Source organism: Salvelinus namaycush, chromosome 30 (genome assembly GCF_016432855.1).
Source record: "Salvelinus namaycush isolate Seneca chromosome 30, SaNama_1.0, whole genome shotgun sequence".
Taxonomy (NCBI): domain Eukaryota; kingdom Metazoa; phylum Chordata; class Actinopteri; order Salmoniformes; family Salmonidae; genus Salvelinus; species Salvelinus namaycush.
In genome coordinates, this window is record NC_052336.1 from 17,194,843 (window position 1) to 17,209,444 (window position 14,602).

The 14,602-nt window shown below is 43.0% G+C and overlaps 1 protein-coding gene across 1 annotated transcript; it reads left to right on the forward strand.

Annotated features, from left to right (window-relative positions):
- Positions 1–3,587: 3,587 nt before the first annotated feature.
- LOC120025028 (beta,beta-carotene 15,15'-dioxygenase-like) lies at positions 3,588–8,070 on the forward strand. The gene is made up of 11 exons (XM_038969460.1): positions 3,588–3,782; positions 4,672–4,800; positions 4,892–5,021; positions 5,161–5,308; positions 5,410–5,557; positions 5,672–5,892; positions 6,007–6,276; positions 6,611–6,716; positions 6,938–7,032; positions 7,130–7,241; positions 7,343–8,070. The coding sequence occupies exons 1-11, from the start codon at positions 3,716–3,718 to the stop codon at positions 7,501–7,503; spliced, it is 1,587 nt and encodes a 528-aa protein (XP_038825388.1). The 5' UTR covers positions 3,588–3,715; the 3' UTR covers positions 7,504–8,070.
- The last annotated feature ends 6,532 nt before the right edge of the window (positions 8,071–14,602 follow it).

A 14,602-nucleotide genomic window follows, 5' to 3' on the forward strand; every position in this document is an offset into this window, starting at 1 on the left:
AAGAAGACTCGAGGCTGTAATTGTTGCCAAAGGTGCTTCAACAAAGTACTAAGTAAAGGGTTTGAATACTTATGTAAATGTGGTATCTGTTATTATTTTTATAAATTAGCAAACATTGAGGGGGGGAAAACAATTTAATCAATTTTAGAATAAGGCTGTAACGTAACAAAATGTGGAAAAAGTCAAGGGGTCTTAATACTCTCCAAATGCACTGTACATATTTTTACTTGTAAAATAATGACACTGTATATAGCCATTGATTCTTGAATAATGTAATTTGTAATGCCTGTTGAGCTTATTCAACTGTCTAAATATAGCTGTGTTTTACTCCATTTTTTGTAAACAATGTAATTGTAAATAAACACTGTATAGCTCCAAAACATGGTTAAAACTTACATTTTTATCTCATGGATGAGCAGTCCTTGCATCCATAGCTCTGTCTATGAATTTGAGAGTGGTTACATTTCTCCAGCCCATCCCTCAGCTGTTTACCAGGTGTTTGCTTTTTAGTTTTCATTAATAAACTTACTATAGGGCAGCCCATTACATGTATAAACTCTATAAACTCCCATTAGCATTGTAACGTCCTGACCAGAGTTCGTATGTGTTTTGCTTGTTTAGTGTTGGTCAGGACGTGAGCTGGGTGGGAATTCTATGTTGTGTGTCTAGTTTGTCTGTTTCTATGTTGGGTTAAATGTGTTGCCTGATATGGTTCTCAATTAGAGGCAGGTGTTTGACGTTTCCTCTGATTGAGAACCATATTAAGGTAGGCTGTTCTCACTGTTTGTTTGTGGGTGATTGTTCCTGTGTCTGTGTATACCACACGGGACTGTTTCGTTTGTTCGTTCGTTTTAGGTAGTCTGTTCCTGTTCGTGCGTTCTTCGTCTATATGTAAGTTTGTTTGTTCAGGTCTGTTGACTTCGTTTATTGTTTTGTAGTTTGTTCTAGTGTTCATTAGTGTTTTCGTCTTGTTATTAATAAATCAGTATGTATTCATCACCCGCTGCGCCTTGGTCCGCTCATTCACCACAAGACGACCGTTACAGAATCACCCACCAAACCCGGATAAAGCAGCGGGTTAACGGGCAGCAGCGACAGCAGCGGTGGTACAAGGAGGAATGGACATGGGAGGAAATTCTAGACGGAGAAGGACCCTGGGCAGAGCCAGAGGAGTGTCGCCGCCCCAAAGCGGAGCTGGAGGCAGCGAAAGCGGAGAGGCGGCATTATGAGGCGCTAGCAAGGCAGAGCGGCTGGAAGCCTGAGAGGCTCACCCAAAAATTTCTTGGGGGGGGACTAAAAGGGAGTGTAGCTGGGTCAAGTTGTAGACTTGAGCCAACTCCCCTTGCTTACCGTAAGGAGCCGGTCAGGGCGGTATTGGAGGTGAGCGACGCAGAGACAGTGAAGTTTAATGGGGAAATTGGAGGAGAGAGATATGAGGGATGTACTGGTTTGGTGCATAAGGTACGACATCCGCCCGACTGAACGTGTCGGGGAGTTGATGTCACCGGGAACAGCTCTCCATACTCGTGCTGAGGTGCGTGCTAGCCGTCTGGTTAAGACAGTGCCTACACCACGCACCAAGCCTCCTGTGCGTCTCCAGAGCCCTGTACGCACTGTTCCTCCTCCACGCACTCTCCCTATGGTGCGTGTCTCCAGCCCAGTACCTCCAGTTCCGGCACCACGCATCAAGCCTCCTGTGCGTCTCCAGAGCCCTGTACGCACTGTTCCTTCTCCCCGCACTCGCCCTGAGGTGTGTGCCCTCAGCCCGGTACCTCCAGTTCCGGCACCACGCACCAGGCCTACTGTGCGCCTCAGCAGGTCAGAGTCGGCCGTCTGCCCAACGCCGCCTGCTCTGCTCGTCTGCCCAGCGGCGTCTGAGCCATCCATCTGCCCAAGCGGCGTCTGAGCCATCCGTCTGCCCAGCGGCGTCTGAGCCATCCGTCTGCCCAGCGCCGTCTGAGCCATCCGTCTGCCCAGCGCCGTCTGAGCCATCCGTCTGCCACGAGCCATTAGAGCCGCCCGTCTGTCCCGAGCCATTAGAGCCGCCCATCAGTCAGGAGCCGCCAGAGCCGCCCGTCAGTCAGGAGCCGCTAGAGCCGTCCGTCAGTCAGGAGCCGCCAGAGCCGCCAGCCAGTCAGGAGCCGCCAGAGCCGCCAGCCAGTCAGGAGCCGCCAGAGCCGCCAGCCAGTCAGGAGCCGCCAGAGCCGCCAGCCAGTCAGGAGCCGCCAGAGCCGCCAGCCAGTCAGGAGCCGCCAGAGCCGCCAGCCAGTCAGGAGCCGCCAGAGCCGCCAGCCAGTCAGGAGCTGCCAGAGCCGCCCTCCAGTCAGGAGCTGCCTTCCAGTCAGGAGCTGCCTTCCAGTCAGGAGCTGCCTTCCAGTCATGAGCTGCCCTCCAGTCATGAGCTGCCCTCCAGTCATGAGCTGCCCTCCAGTCATGAGCTGCCCTCCAGTCATGAGCTGCCCTCCAGTCATGAGCTGCCCTCCAGTCCGGAGCTGCCATTCGTCCTGAGCTACCTCTCTGTCCTAAGCTACCTCCTAAATCATGTGGGGGCCTTGGGGAGGATTCTCAGGCCAAGGTCGTGGGCGAGGGTCGCCACTCAAAGGACACTAAGGAGGGGGACAAAGACAGTGGTGGAGTGGTGTCCTCGTCCACCGCCGGAGCCGCCACCGCGGACAGATGCCCACCCAGACCCTCCCCTTGAGTTTTAGGGGTGCGTTCAGAGTCCGCACCTCAGGGGGGGGGGGGTACTGTAATGTCCTGACCAGAGTTCGTATGTGTTTTGCTTGTTTAGTGTTGGTCAGGACGTGAGCTGGGTGGGAATTCTATGTTGTGTGTCTAGTTTGTCTGTTTCTATGTTGGGTTAAATGTGTTGCCTGATATGGTTCTCAATTAGAGGCAGGTGTTTGACGTTTCCTCTGATTGAGAACCATATTAAGGTAGGCTGTTCTCACTGTTTGTTTGTGGGTGATTGTTCCTGTGTCTGTGTATACCACACGGGACTGTTTCGTTTGTTCGTTCGTTTTAGGTAGTCTGTTCCTGTTCGTGCGTTCTTCGTCTATATGTAAGTTTGTTTGTTCAGGTCTGTTGATTTCGTTTATTGTTTTGTAGTTTGTTCTAGTGTTCATTAGTGTTTTCGTCTTGTTATTAATAAATCAGTATGTATTCATCACCCGCTGCGCCTTGGTCCGCTCATTCACCACAAGACGACCGTTACAAGCATGAAGACTGCCCAAAAGCATTTTTTATTTCTAATCTATCCATTTCTTTATTTTCTTTTCCATCGCCTTTTAGTAAAGTTCAAGATGTCAATTTGATAAGAGATGAAGAAGAAGGAGTAAAAGAGAAGAAGTGGAGTTTCAATTCAATGTTGTAATAAATGCATTAAAAGAGTCTGACCTCTCTGTTTCTTCGTGATGTTAAATAACCACCATTATGTTAGTTTGGTTATAAATAAACCGACCAGTAGATGGCGATAGTATTGTTTTAGTGAGTTATCACTTTTTGTGATCGCTTTACATAAACCAGCCAATAGACGGCGCCTACGTGGTCATACGTGATACAGTTATGCAATACATTTGGAATTTTACCCCTAGACTATAGTCCATACATCAAAGATATAGACGGACCCGTCCATAGTCTAGCTTGATATAACCTATTGTAGTTAAGGGACCACTGTACCACATAACAGCCTATAGATTGAAACATAGTTGATGCCATGTTTCAATCCATCATCGGCAAGAACGGGACTGAATCACCCGAACCTGTCAAAGCAGAAGTAACAGGTAGGCCGTTGGCATATCCCTTTATGTACTAGCTAACCGATCTTTCAAGGTAACAGTTGTCAGTAAGTTCGTTTCCTATTTGCTAGTGACTTGCATAAAAAAATATTATTTCCTTCTGAGCAACTTTACTTTTTTAACGTTGGCACGTTCTGATGAATCTCTTGTGCAGTGTTTCCAACAATTTTCCAGTGAGATCCGCTATTGGCTCCGCTAGAAAACGGTAGATTACGTTTTACCGTTGCCGCGACGACGTCACAGGACCAATTTGTCTTGCTGCGGTCCCCGAAGTAGCGTTTTCGCCCGCTCTCTCGCCGCACCTCCATCCCTTTGTGCTTCTCTTCCTGTGTGTTCGCAGTTGCTGTGACTACACGGAACCCAAACCGGCTGCGCGCGTGCGTTATCGTGCATAAATGTATTTTGTCCCCCTACACCAAACGCGATCACGACACGCAGGTTAAAATATCAAAACAAACTCTGAACCAATGACATTAATTTGGGGACAGGTCGAAAAGCATTAAACATGTATGGCAATTTAGCTAGTTAGTTGCTAACTAATTTGTCCTTTTTAGCTAGCTTGCTGTTGCTAGCTAATTTGTCCTGGGATGTAAACATTGAGTTGTTATTTTACCTGAAATTTTACCTGGGCCTCCCCTTCCTCCTCTGAGGAGCCTCCACTGACACAAACACCTATATACAGTATATGAGGTATAATTAACCTCTATTGTAAACTTTAAAAAAAATATCAAATTTGCCATTCAAAAAAAGATATAGGCTGAAGGTCAAACTTTATCAGGGATCAGCTCCATTTCTACATTGTTTGGTTTATCACATGGAAATATGGTAAAAATGAAAGCATTTATTATGTGTCTTGTATCTTCTGTGCTTGCAGGATGTGTCCCTGAGTGGCTACAAGGGACATTGCTGCGCAATGGGCCTGGTCTCTTTAAAGTGGGAGACACTGAATACAATCACTGGTTTGATGGCATGGCCTTAATTCATAGTTTCACCTTCAAAGATGGTGAGACAGGAACAACACATTGTACATTTCCACAAATGGTAAACACTTTCCCAACTGGCTGAATCGGGCTGAGAATCTTTGTGTTTTACAGGTGAGGTGTACTACAGGAGTAAATTCCTGAGGAGTGACACCTTCAAGAAAAACACTCAGGCAAACAAGATTGTTGTGTCAGAATTTGGGACCATGATCTATCCCGATCCCTGCAAAAACATATTTTCAAAGTAAATCGATTTTTAACATGATTTATAGTTTATTTGTTCCTGATTTTACATGTCCCTTTCATGGATGTTCACACAAAAAAATCTCGACAAACATATCCAAAAACACATAATATCACATAGTATCTTGTCCTTTTTTCAGAGCCTTCTCCTACCTTCTCGCTGCCATCCCAGACTTCACAGATAACAACCTGATAAACATCATTAGATATGGTGAGGACTACTATGCCTCATCAGAAGTCAACTACATGAATCAAATTGACCCAATGACCCTAGACGTAATTGGAAAGGTAAATTCAAATCTGTTGAAATGATCACTGTTGTCCATGTAATCTATTATCACTGGCTTTAATATATTCTCCCTTTGCCTGTCCTGTAAACTCAACCTCAGATGAACTACAGGAATCACATTTCTCTGAACATGGCGACTTCACACCCTCACTACGACGATGAGGGAAACACCTATAACATGGGAACTGCCCTCATGAGGTTTGGCACGCCCAACTATGTCATCTTCAAGGTTCCAGTAAATGCATCAGGTATCGGAACATTTTAATTTTGGGGTTTCCTGGCCATATACATGTTAGGGGAAAAACCTCCATGAATGATTACACATTTAAGTGTTCACAGGACAATGTTCTTTCCCTCTCCAGATAAGGAGCATAAGAAGCCTGCCCTGCGGAAGGTGAAGCAGGTCTGCAATATACCGTGTCGCTCTACCCTCTTTCCCAGCTACTTCCACAGCTTCGGCATGACAGAGAATTACATAATCTTTGTCGAGCAGCCATTCAAACTGGACATCCTCAGACTGGCCACAGCTATATTTAGAAGCATCAACTGGGCCAGCTGCCTCAAATATGACAAAGAGGACATTGTAAGCTACTCTTGTCTAATCACAGCCTCATGGAAGTTAATTTATCTTCAACTCACTTTGGCAACAATCAAACTTCTTACATTCTCTCTGGTGATCCCCTTGGCCATTCTTTAGACGCTGATCCACCTGGTCGACAAGAAGACTGGGAAGGCTGTGTCCACCAAGTTCTACACAGATGCCCTGGTGGTTTTCCACCACATCAACGCCTACGAGGATGACGACCATGTAGTGTTTGACATGATCACCTACAAAGACAGCAATCTGTATGAAATGTTCTACTTAGCGAACCTGAGAAAGGAAACCCATGAATTCATTGAGAGCCACAAGGACAACTTCTCCCCACCAATCTGCCAGAGATTTGTGTTGCCTCTCACTGTTGACAAGGTATATATAGATAGATAAGACCCCAACTCTATCCTGTAAATACATTAATATTTAGCTCCTTATGAACAGTTAAAACATTGAGCACCTTAAAGGGGGAGCTATAGAGCATAATAGGCATTAAAGCATGAGAGGTCGTGATATATTGTGAATATATCACATCTAGAACTGATCAGGGGCTGTAATATTTTGCTTAATTAGACATTTTCATGATGAACTAGCTATGGATTCATTATGTTTTCAAGGCGATCTAAGCTTCATGCGAAGCCGCTTCAAATTAAATGTTACCATTACATGTTTATACAACAAATAAAGACTGGATACATGTATGTTATAGGATACTCCAAAAGGAACAAATCTTGTGAGGCTCAAAGACACAACAGCCAAAGCAGTGATGCAGAGAGATGGCTCGCTGTATTGCCTGCCTGACACAATATTTGAAGGTGAGACTTTGATGTCAACTGAACATCACAGTGATCGGTATTAATTATATACCACTGCATCAAGAGGTCAAATGCTACATTAGTAAAACAGTTGTTAGTTTTAATGAAATATTGAGGGTTATAAGTTGCATCATTTTTTATGGAACATACCCACAAAGAATGTAATTTTCTAAATACATTTTACAATACAATTTTATTTATCTCCATTTGTACACAAACAGGTTTGGAGTTGCCAAGGATGAACTACAAATTCAATGGCAAGAAGTACCGTTATTTCTATGGCTCAAGAGTGGAGTGGACTCCACACCCAAATAAGGTAGTCTTTCACCAATGTATTCTCCTTAACATAGAGATGTTGTTTCTCATTTCTCACTGAAAACATGCTGCTGTTTGTGTTAATAATACTTACACAGATTGGGAAGGGGGACATTGTGACCAGAAAGTACATTGAGTGGACAGAAGAGGACTGCTACCCCTCTGAGCCTGTGTTTGTTGCCACACCAGGAGCTGTGGAGGAGGATGATGGTAAGAGGCAGTAGGCCTTCTTCAGCACTACAAAAGCATTTAATCAGCTCTGATGTCTATGTCACTATAAAACGGTACATTTATTTATTTTCTGTTTTCAGGAGTCATTTTGTCCTCAGTCGTCTCACTCAATCCAAAGAAATCCCCCTTCATGCTTGTCCTTAATGCCAAAACCTTTGAGGAAATTGCTCGTGCCTCAATCGACGCCAGCATTCACATGGATCTGCATGGACACTTCATTCCCACACAGAGCACCAACTGACATAGCCAGCAGAGGGCACGATTGTACCGTAATATTGTAGAGGGTAAAGTATTACTCCCAACCATATAAAGTTGATGTCCGTGCCCCCCGTGGAAATTAAATTGGCATAATTTGCATAATAAACAAAAATCCCCATCAAAATCCTTCAGTTTAAAGTAGAGATATCTGTTTCGTGTGGGCTGCGTCTCAATCCACCGCATCCGACAATGACGGCCTTCCACATCTGCGGTAGAAGGTAGCAGAGCTACAAGATCATGTCTAGATGGGATACAGATTGTCAAACCTCAAAAGGTTGTCAAACCTCAAAAGGTGATTATTTTAGCTAACACTAACCCCTTTCCTAACCTTAACCTAATTCTCCTAACCTGCTACTTTAATTATCGTAACCTGCTGTGTAAATTCTTAACCTGATACGAAAAGTAAATCTGTTATTTCATGAATTAATCTGTTACTCAATGTGTTTCTATGGGCTAATAGCAGTAAGACCAAATTCAATGTTTTATCAAATATTTTTTAAATAAAACATTGTATACCTACAGGGGTGTTAAAATTCTAAATCAAATATGTCAGGTTTTGGCCAGGACTGTTCAGGTTTTGGTCACTAGATGTCCCCATTGCACCTTTTTTGAACCTTTTGTTTTTTCCTTGCTCTAATTATTGTTTGCACCTGTGTGTCGTTCCCTTGTTGGTATTTAAACCCTGTGTGTTCATCAGTTCTTTGCTCAGTGTTTGTATGTTAGCCCCCAGCCATGCTATGAACTTATTTCTCTTGTTGGATTTTCCAGAGGTACTCTGGTTTTGTTCTTGTTTATTTTTGATTAGTCTTTTGAGGTTTGTTTTTTCCCTTGCTGTTCTTACCACTTTGTGGATTTTCTTTGTATTTTGGAGGATATCCATTTTTGTCTCTTGGCTTTACTTTTGACGTTGTGGATTTATATTTTTGCCTGAAGATCTTTTACTTTGATTAAACCACCGTCTCTAGTACTGCCGTGTCTGCCTCATCTTCTGGGTTCTGCCGACTTTTAGTGACTGTTTCTCACACCGGGTCCTGACAAAATAACTAAATGATCCTTGGTATGACCATCTTGAAACAATTCCATATAGCTAAGTAGAAAACTAGCCCCCGGCCCTTCGATAATTACTAGGCTACCTCTCCAATAGTATTTGCTCAAATGTTGTATAATTTGTTTACAGAACATCTACCACAAAGTGTCTTTTTAAATCCTATTTTTAGACAGAGAACGGTTGTAACACACTAGGCGTAGTGGGTGCGGAGTCAGGGGCAGGAGGCAGAAAGTTCAGAATAGCGCTTTATTACGCACAGGGAAAAGTAGTACTCTCCACGAAACTGGGCGTAATCAAACAAATGCCCAAAAGAGGTAACTAAACAACACGCACTACCACAAGTCAACACAGTGGGAAAAATAATCAAGCCCGCACAGAGCAGGCGGGCCTACCGGCTTAAATACTTAAAATCTAAACAAGAAACAGGTGAAACAAATCAGACAAAACCAACGGAAAAGGGATTGATGGCAGCTAGTAGGCCGGTGACGCCGAGCGCCACCCGAACAGGAAGAGGAGCCACCTTCGGTAGGAGTCGTGACAACGATGTAACCTCTATTTTTCTAATCAGGATGTATACAATATAGTTTTGTATGTAAAAATGGTTTATAATAATGTATTATTAATAATAATGTATTCATTCCAGTCTATCCTGGTCACCCTATTGTACATTTATATTGTGTTTCTGTACACCAGGTTATTAAGGAAAACAATAGTGTATGGCAAAGCAGTTATGGCATTGTTATTATTTCTGTGGCATTGCTTTCACCATTACTTCTCTCAAAAGTGAGAACTTACAGCACTTTATGCGCACATAACCTCATTCAACAACATTATGATTATTACCATGAGTCACTACAGTGTACTTACATTAGGTTTGTAAATATATATTTGAATATCCATTACAATACTGTGTTTATGAAATATGTCATACTTTTATTTAATTCACACAAAAAACATGTATACTTTGATTTAGTACATTCTAGAGGAAGACTGAAACAAGACATTAATGCTCTAAAGTTCGTTTAACAGTTTGACAATTTGCTGTGCATTAAATGCCAGTTATTGTTTGTTGTTGTTAATGTTATGTTTTTTTAAAATCATGTGTTAGTCTGAGTTTGATTCTGTGAACGGATCCCCTGATGTCTGTGTAATTGTGCAATTGAACTATTTGTCTTTAAGTCTGACCATGTCATCACCTTTTAATTAATACATTCTAAAAGGAACATATTGTTTACAACATCAGTAATACAAATGGCTATTTATTTATGTGTAATATTGTCACGTTCCTGACCTGTTTTCCTTTGTTTTGTATTTATTTTAGTTGGTCAGGGCGTGAGTTGGGTGGGTTGTCTATGGTTGATTTTCTATGTTGGGATTTTGTGTTCGGCCTGGTATGATTCTCAATCAGAGACAGGTGTCTATCGTTTTCCCTGATTGAGAATCATACTAAGGCAGCCTGGGTTTCACTTGTGTTTTGTGGGTGTTTGTTCCTGTGGAGGTTTTGTTGCCACACAGGACGGTTTCGGTTTTGTCACGTTGGTTGGTTTTGTATTTTGAATTGTTTTGTTGACTTTCATTAAAAGAATGAACACTAACCACTCTGCGTTTTGGTCCACACCTTCTGTCAGCGAGGACAGCCGTAACAAATATAGTCCAACAACAACATGGCTGTGCCAGTAAAGTACATTTTTGCTTGCTAACAAATAAAAACTTCAGGGAAAAAACATATTCAAACCTTGTTATTGCTTTATCCACATCTCTTGATGTTTGTAGAGGAACCAATCTTTCACCGCAAGAAAAAAAATCTACAAAAATCTACAAAGAATATTACTGAAAAAACAGAAAAATGTTAAGATCATTTGTTCAGTTGGTATGGTTGATATGATTGTTAGTGTAGCTCCCCCTTCCCCCATGGGAAATGTGGCTTGACTCTGGGACTTCAAATTACATAAATATGCAACCATAACTGTAATTCCTGGAATGTTCAAGAGATTTAACAAAGAGAGACCAAAGATTAGGCCTACTATCTGATGCAGAGTGTATAGCCAAGTACATCAGATGACAGTTACAGTTGAAGTCAGAAGTTGACATACATTTAGGTTGTCATTAAAGTCATTAAAACTCGTTTTTCAACCACTCCACAAATTTCTTGATAAGACACTATAGTTTTGGCAAGTCGGTTAGGACATCTACTTTGTGCATGACACAAGTAATTTTTCCAACAATTGTTTACAGACATATTATTTCACTTATAATTCACTGTATCACAATTCCAGTGGGTCAGAAGTTTACATACACTACGTTGACTGTGCCTTTAAACAGCTTAGAAAATTCCAGAAAATTATGTCATGGCTTTAGAAGCTTCTGATAGGCAAATTGACATAATTTGAGTCAATTGGAGGTGTACCTGTGGATGTATTTCAAGGCCTACCTTCAAACTCAGTGCCTCTTTGCTTGACATTATGGGAAAATCAAAAGAAATCAGCCAAGACCTCAGAAAAAAAATTGTAGACATGAACAAGTCTGGTTCCTCCTAGGGAGCAATTTCCAAACGCCTGAAGGTACCACGTTCATCTGTACAAACAATAGTACGCAAGTATAAACACCATGGGACTGGTGCCCAGCTGCTAAGTGGTAGGCCACACAAGCTTACAGAACGGGACTGCCGAGTTCTGAAGCGTGTAGCGAGTAAAATTCTTCTGTCCAAGGTTGCAACACTCACTACCGAGTTCCAAACTGTCTCTGGAAGCAATATCAGCACAAGAACTGTTCGTCGGGAGCGTCATGAAATGGGTTTCCATGGCCGCACACAAGCCTAAGATCACCATGCGCAATGCCAAGCGTTGTCTGGAGTGGTGTAAAGCTCGCTGCCATTGGACTCTGGAGCAGTGAAAACGTGTTCTCTGGAGTGATGAATCACGCTTCACCATTTGGTAGTCCGACGGACGAATCTGGGTTTGGAGGATGCCAGGAGAACGCTACCTGCCCGAATGCATAGTGCCAACTGTAAGGTTTGGTGGAGGAATAATGGTCTGGGGCTATTTTTCATGGTTTGGGCTAGGCCCGTAGTTCCAGTGAAGCGAAATCTTAATGTACAGCATACAATGACATTCTAGAAGAGTGTGCTTCCAACTTTATGGCAACAGTTTTGGGAAGTCCCTTTCTTCTTTCAGCATGACAATGCCCCCGTGCATAAAGCGAGGTCCATACAGAAAATATTTTTTCGAGATCGGTGTGGAAGAACTTGACTGGCCTGACCTCAACCCCATCAAACAACTTTGGAATGAATTGGAGCGCCGACTGCGAACAGGTTTAATCGCCCAATATCAGTGCCCGACCTCACTAATGCTCTTTTGGCTGAATGGAAGCAAGACCTCGTAAGAATGTCCCACAATCTAGTGGAAATCCTTTCCAGAAGAGTGGAGGCTGTTATAGCAGCAAGGGGGGCACCGACTCCATATTAATGCCCATGATTTTGGAATGAGATGTTCGACGTGCAGGTGTCCACATACTTTTGGTCATGTAGTGTATTTTCAAACGGAGTAAAGGTCCTCAAATTGCTTTGGATTTAGACTGTTGCACTGATGTTTTACATGGCAGGACTGTTAGCCCAGCTTGGGGAACCAGGGAGTTCCTTGCCCAATCTGAAGTATCTGGCTGAATGCAAATGCAGAGCAAAAAACTAACAATAAAATCTTGAATAAATTCAAATTAATTTGTAGGATAAAGTGCTCTTGCACTACCATTAAATATGTTGTGAGGGAAAAAGTATGTATTCACCTTATTTGTTGGCTTTGTAACAATTATTTACTTAACAAACAGTAAGATATTTCTGTCCTGCTAATGCTGTGTTTTATGGCCTCCACTCTAGCACCCTACAGCTAGTCTGGGTGTTGAGGACATGGGTCCTACTAGAGATAGCTTGAAGCTAACAATTGATTTGTGTTGGTGATAACAACCTAAAAGCTAGCATTCTATAGACAAGATGTGGTGTGTGTGACTTGAAATCGAGATCCTGGAAGAGTTAACAATGCCTCATTGTCTCATCTTCCTGGCATCTGGGAAACTAAGTAAAAGACCATCCTGTGTAGATAACCAAGGTGGCTTAATGGAAGGTTAGAAGTGACTGACTAAGGAATCTTGGTATCAGCTATATAAAAACTGTGCATCATCTGTAAAGGCTAGACTCTCAGCCTAACAGTCAGTCAAGACTGGTGGGCTGACGGTCTCATTATTGCAATAATTAATTGATATTAAATAAAGATGATTGTTTGAAGAAATGATCAAGACCAAGTCTCTCTCTGTACTGAATTTCCACAACAATGTTCTATTCCGTCTTTGTAGGATAATGTCACGATCGTTGTTAGAAATGGACCACGGCGCAGCGTACTTAGAGTTCCATATGTTTAAGAAATATGAAACTCACCAAAAACAATACAGACGAAAACAAACCGTACTGTGCTGCTCACAGGCAGCTACACAAAAACAAGATCCCACAAAAACCCAGTGGGAAAAGGCTGCCTAAATATGATCCCCAATCAGAGACAAATATAGACAGCTGCCTTTGATTGGGAACCATACCAGGCCAACATAGAAATTAAAAAACTAGACTACCCACCCTAGTCACACCCTGACCTAACCAAAATAGAGAATAAAAAGGATATCTAAGGTTAGGGCGTGACAGTTAAAATGCATTTCATACATACAAACACATTTTAGACAAGGAGCACATTTACCGTACTGTACTATTCTGTACTATATTGTACTGTACTGAATTATACTCTACTGCACTGAACTATACTCATGTTTACTCTACTGGGGCCTCAATTATAATCGTTGTGTAAATTTTACACTAAATATCTGCTTGCACCATTTCTGAAAAGAGATTATAAACTTGGCGCATACCACACATACACAGCTTTACCGTTATAAATCAGACCTGTTGAGCATTATAACTCAGCCTAAAAACGCCCATCACTTACTCAGCTTTTATGGTGACAATAACGACCTTATTTGCTATATAGGGCCTAGCCTACTTTGGAAGTATTGGAATTAGGCCAAGAGAGTATCTAAACTAACTTCAGTTAGTGCTAAATACGGCTGCTAGAATCTTGACTAGAACCAAAAAAAAAAAAATGTTGATCATATTACTCCAGTGCTAGCCTCCCTACACTGGCTTCCTGTTAAGGCAAGGGCTGATTTCAAGGTTTTACTGCTAACCTACAAAGCATTACATGGGCTTGCTCCTACCTATCTTTCCGATTTGGTCCTGCCGTACATACCTACACGTACGCTACGGTCACAAGACGCAGGCCTCCTAATTGTCCCTAGAATTTCTAAGCAAACAGCTGGAGGCAGGGCTTTCTCCTATAGATCTCGATTTTTATGGAATGGTCTGCCTCCCATGTGAGAGACGCAGTCTCGGTCTCAACTTTTAAGTCTTTACTGAAGACTCATCTCTTCAGTGGGTCATATGATTGAGTGTAGTCTGGCCCAGGAGTGTGAAGGTGAACGGAAAGGCACTGGAGCAACGAACTGCTCTTACTGTCTCTGACTAGCCGGTTCCCCTCTCTCCACTGGGATTCTCTGCCTCTAACCCTATTACAGGGGCTGAGTCACTGGCTTACTGGTCCTCTTTCATGCCGTCCCTAGGAGGGGTGCGTCACTTGAGTGGGTTGAGTCACTGACGTGATCTTCCTATCTGGGTTGGCCCCCCCCCCCCTTGGGTTGTGCCGTGGCGGAGATCTTTGTGGGCTATACTCGGCCTTGTCTCAGGATGGTAAGTTGGTGGTTGAAGATATCCCTCTAGTGGTGTGGGGGCTGTGCTTTGGCAAAGTGGGTGGGGTTATATCCTTCCTGTTTGGCCCTGTCCGGGGGTATCATCGGATAGGGCCACAGTGTCTCCTGACCCCTTCTGTCTCAGCCTCCAGTATTTATGCTGCAGTAGTTTATGTGTCGGGGGGCTAGGGTCAGTTTGTTATATCTGGAGTACTTCTCCTGTCTTATCCGGTGTCCTGTGTGAATTTAAGCATGC

Coding starts and splice junctions, on each gene's coding strand:
- LOC120025028 (XM_038969460.1), top strand. CDS start 3,716: ATGTTTCAATCCATCATCGGCAAGAACGGGACTGAATCACCCGAACCT. Junction 6,717..6,937: donor GCCTGACACAATATTTGAAG/GTGAGACTTTGA, acceptor GTACACAAACAG/GTTTGGAGTTGCCAAGGATG. Junction 7,242..7,342: donor AGCTGTGGAGGAGGATGATG/GTAAGAGGCAGT, acceptor TTCTGTTTTCAG/GAGTCATTTTGTCCTCAGTC.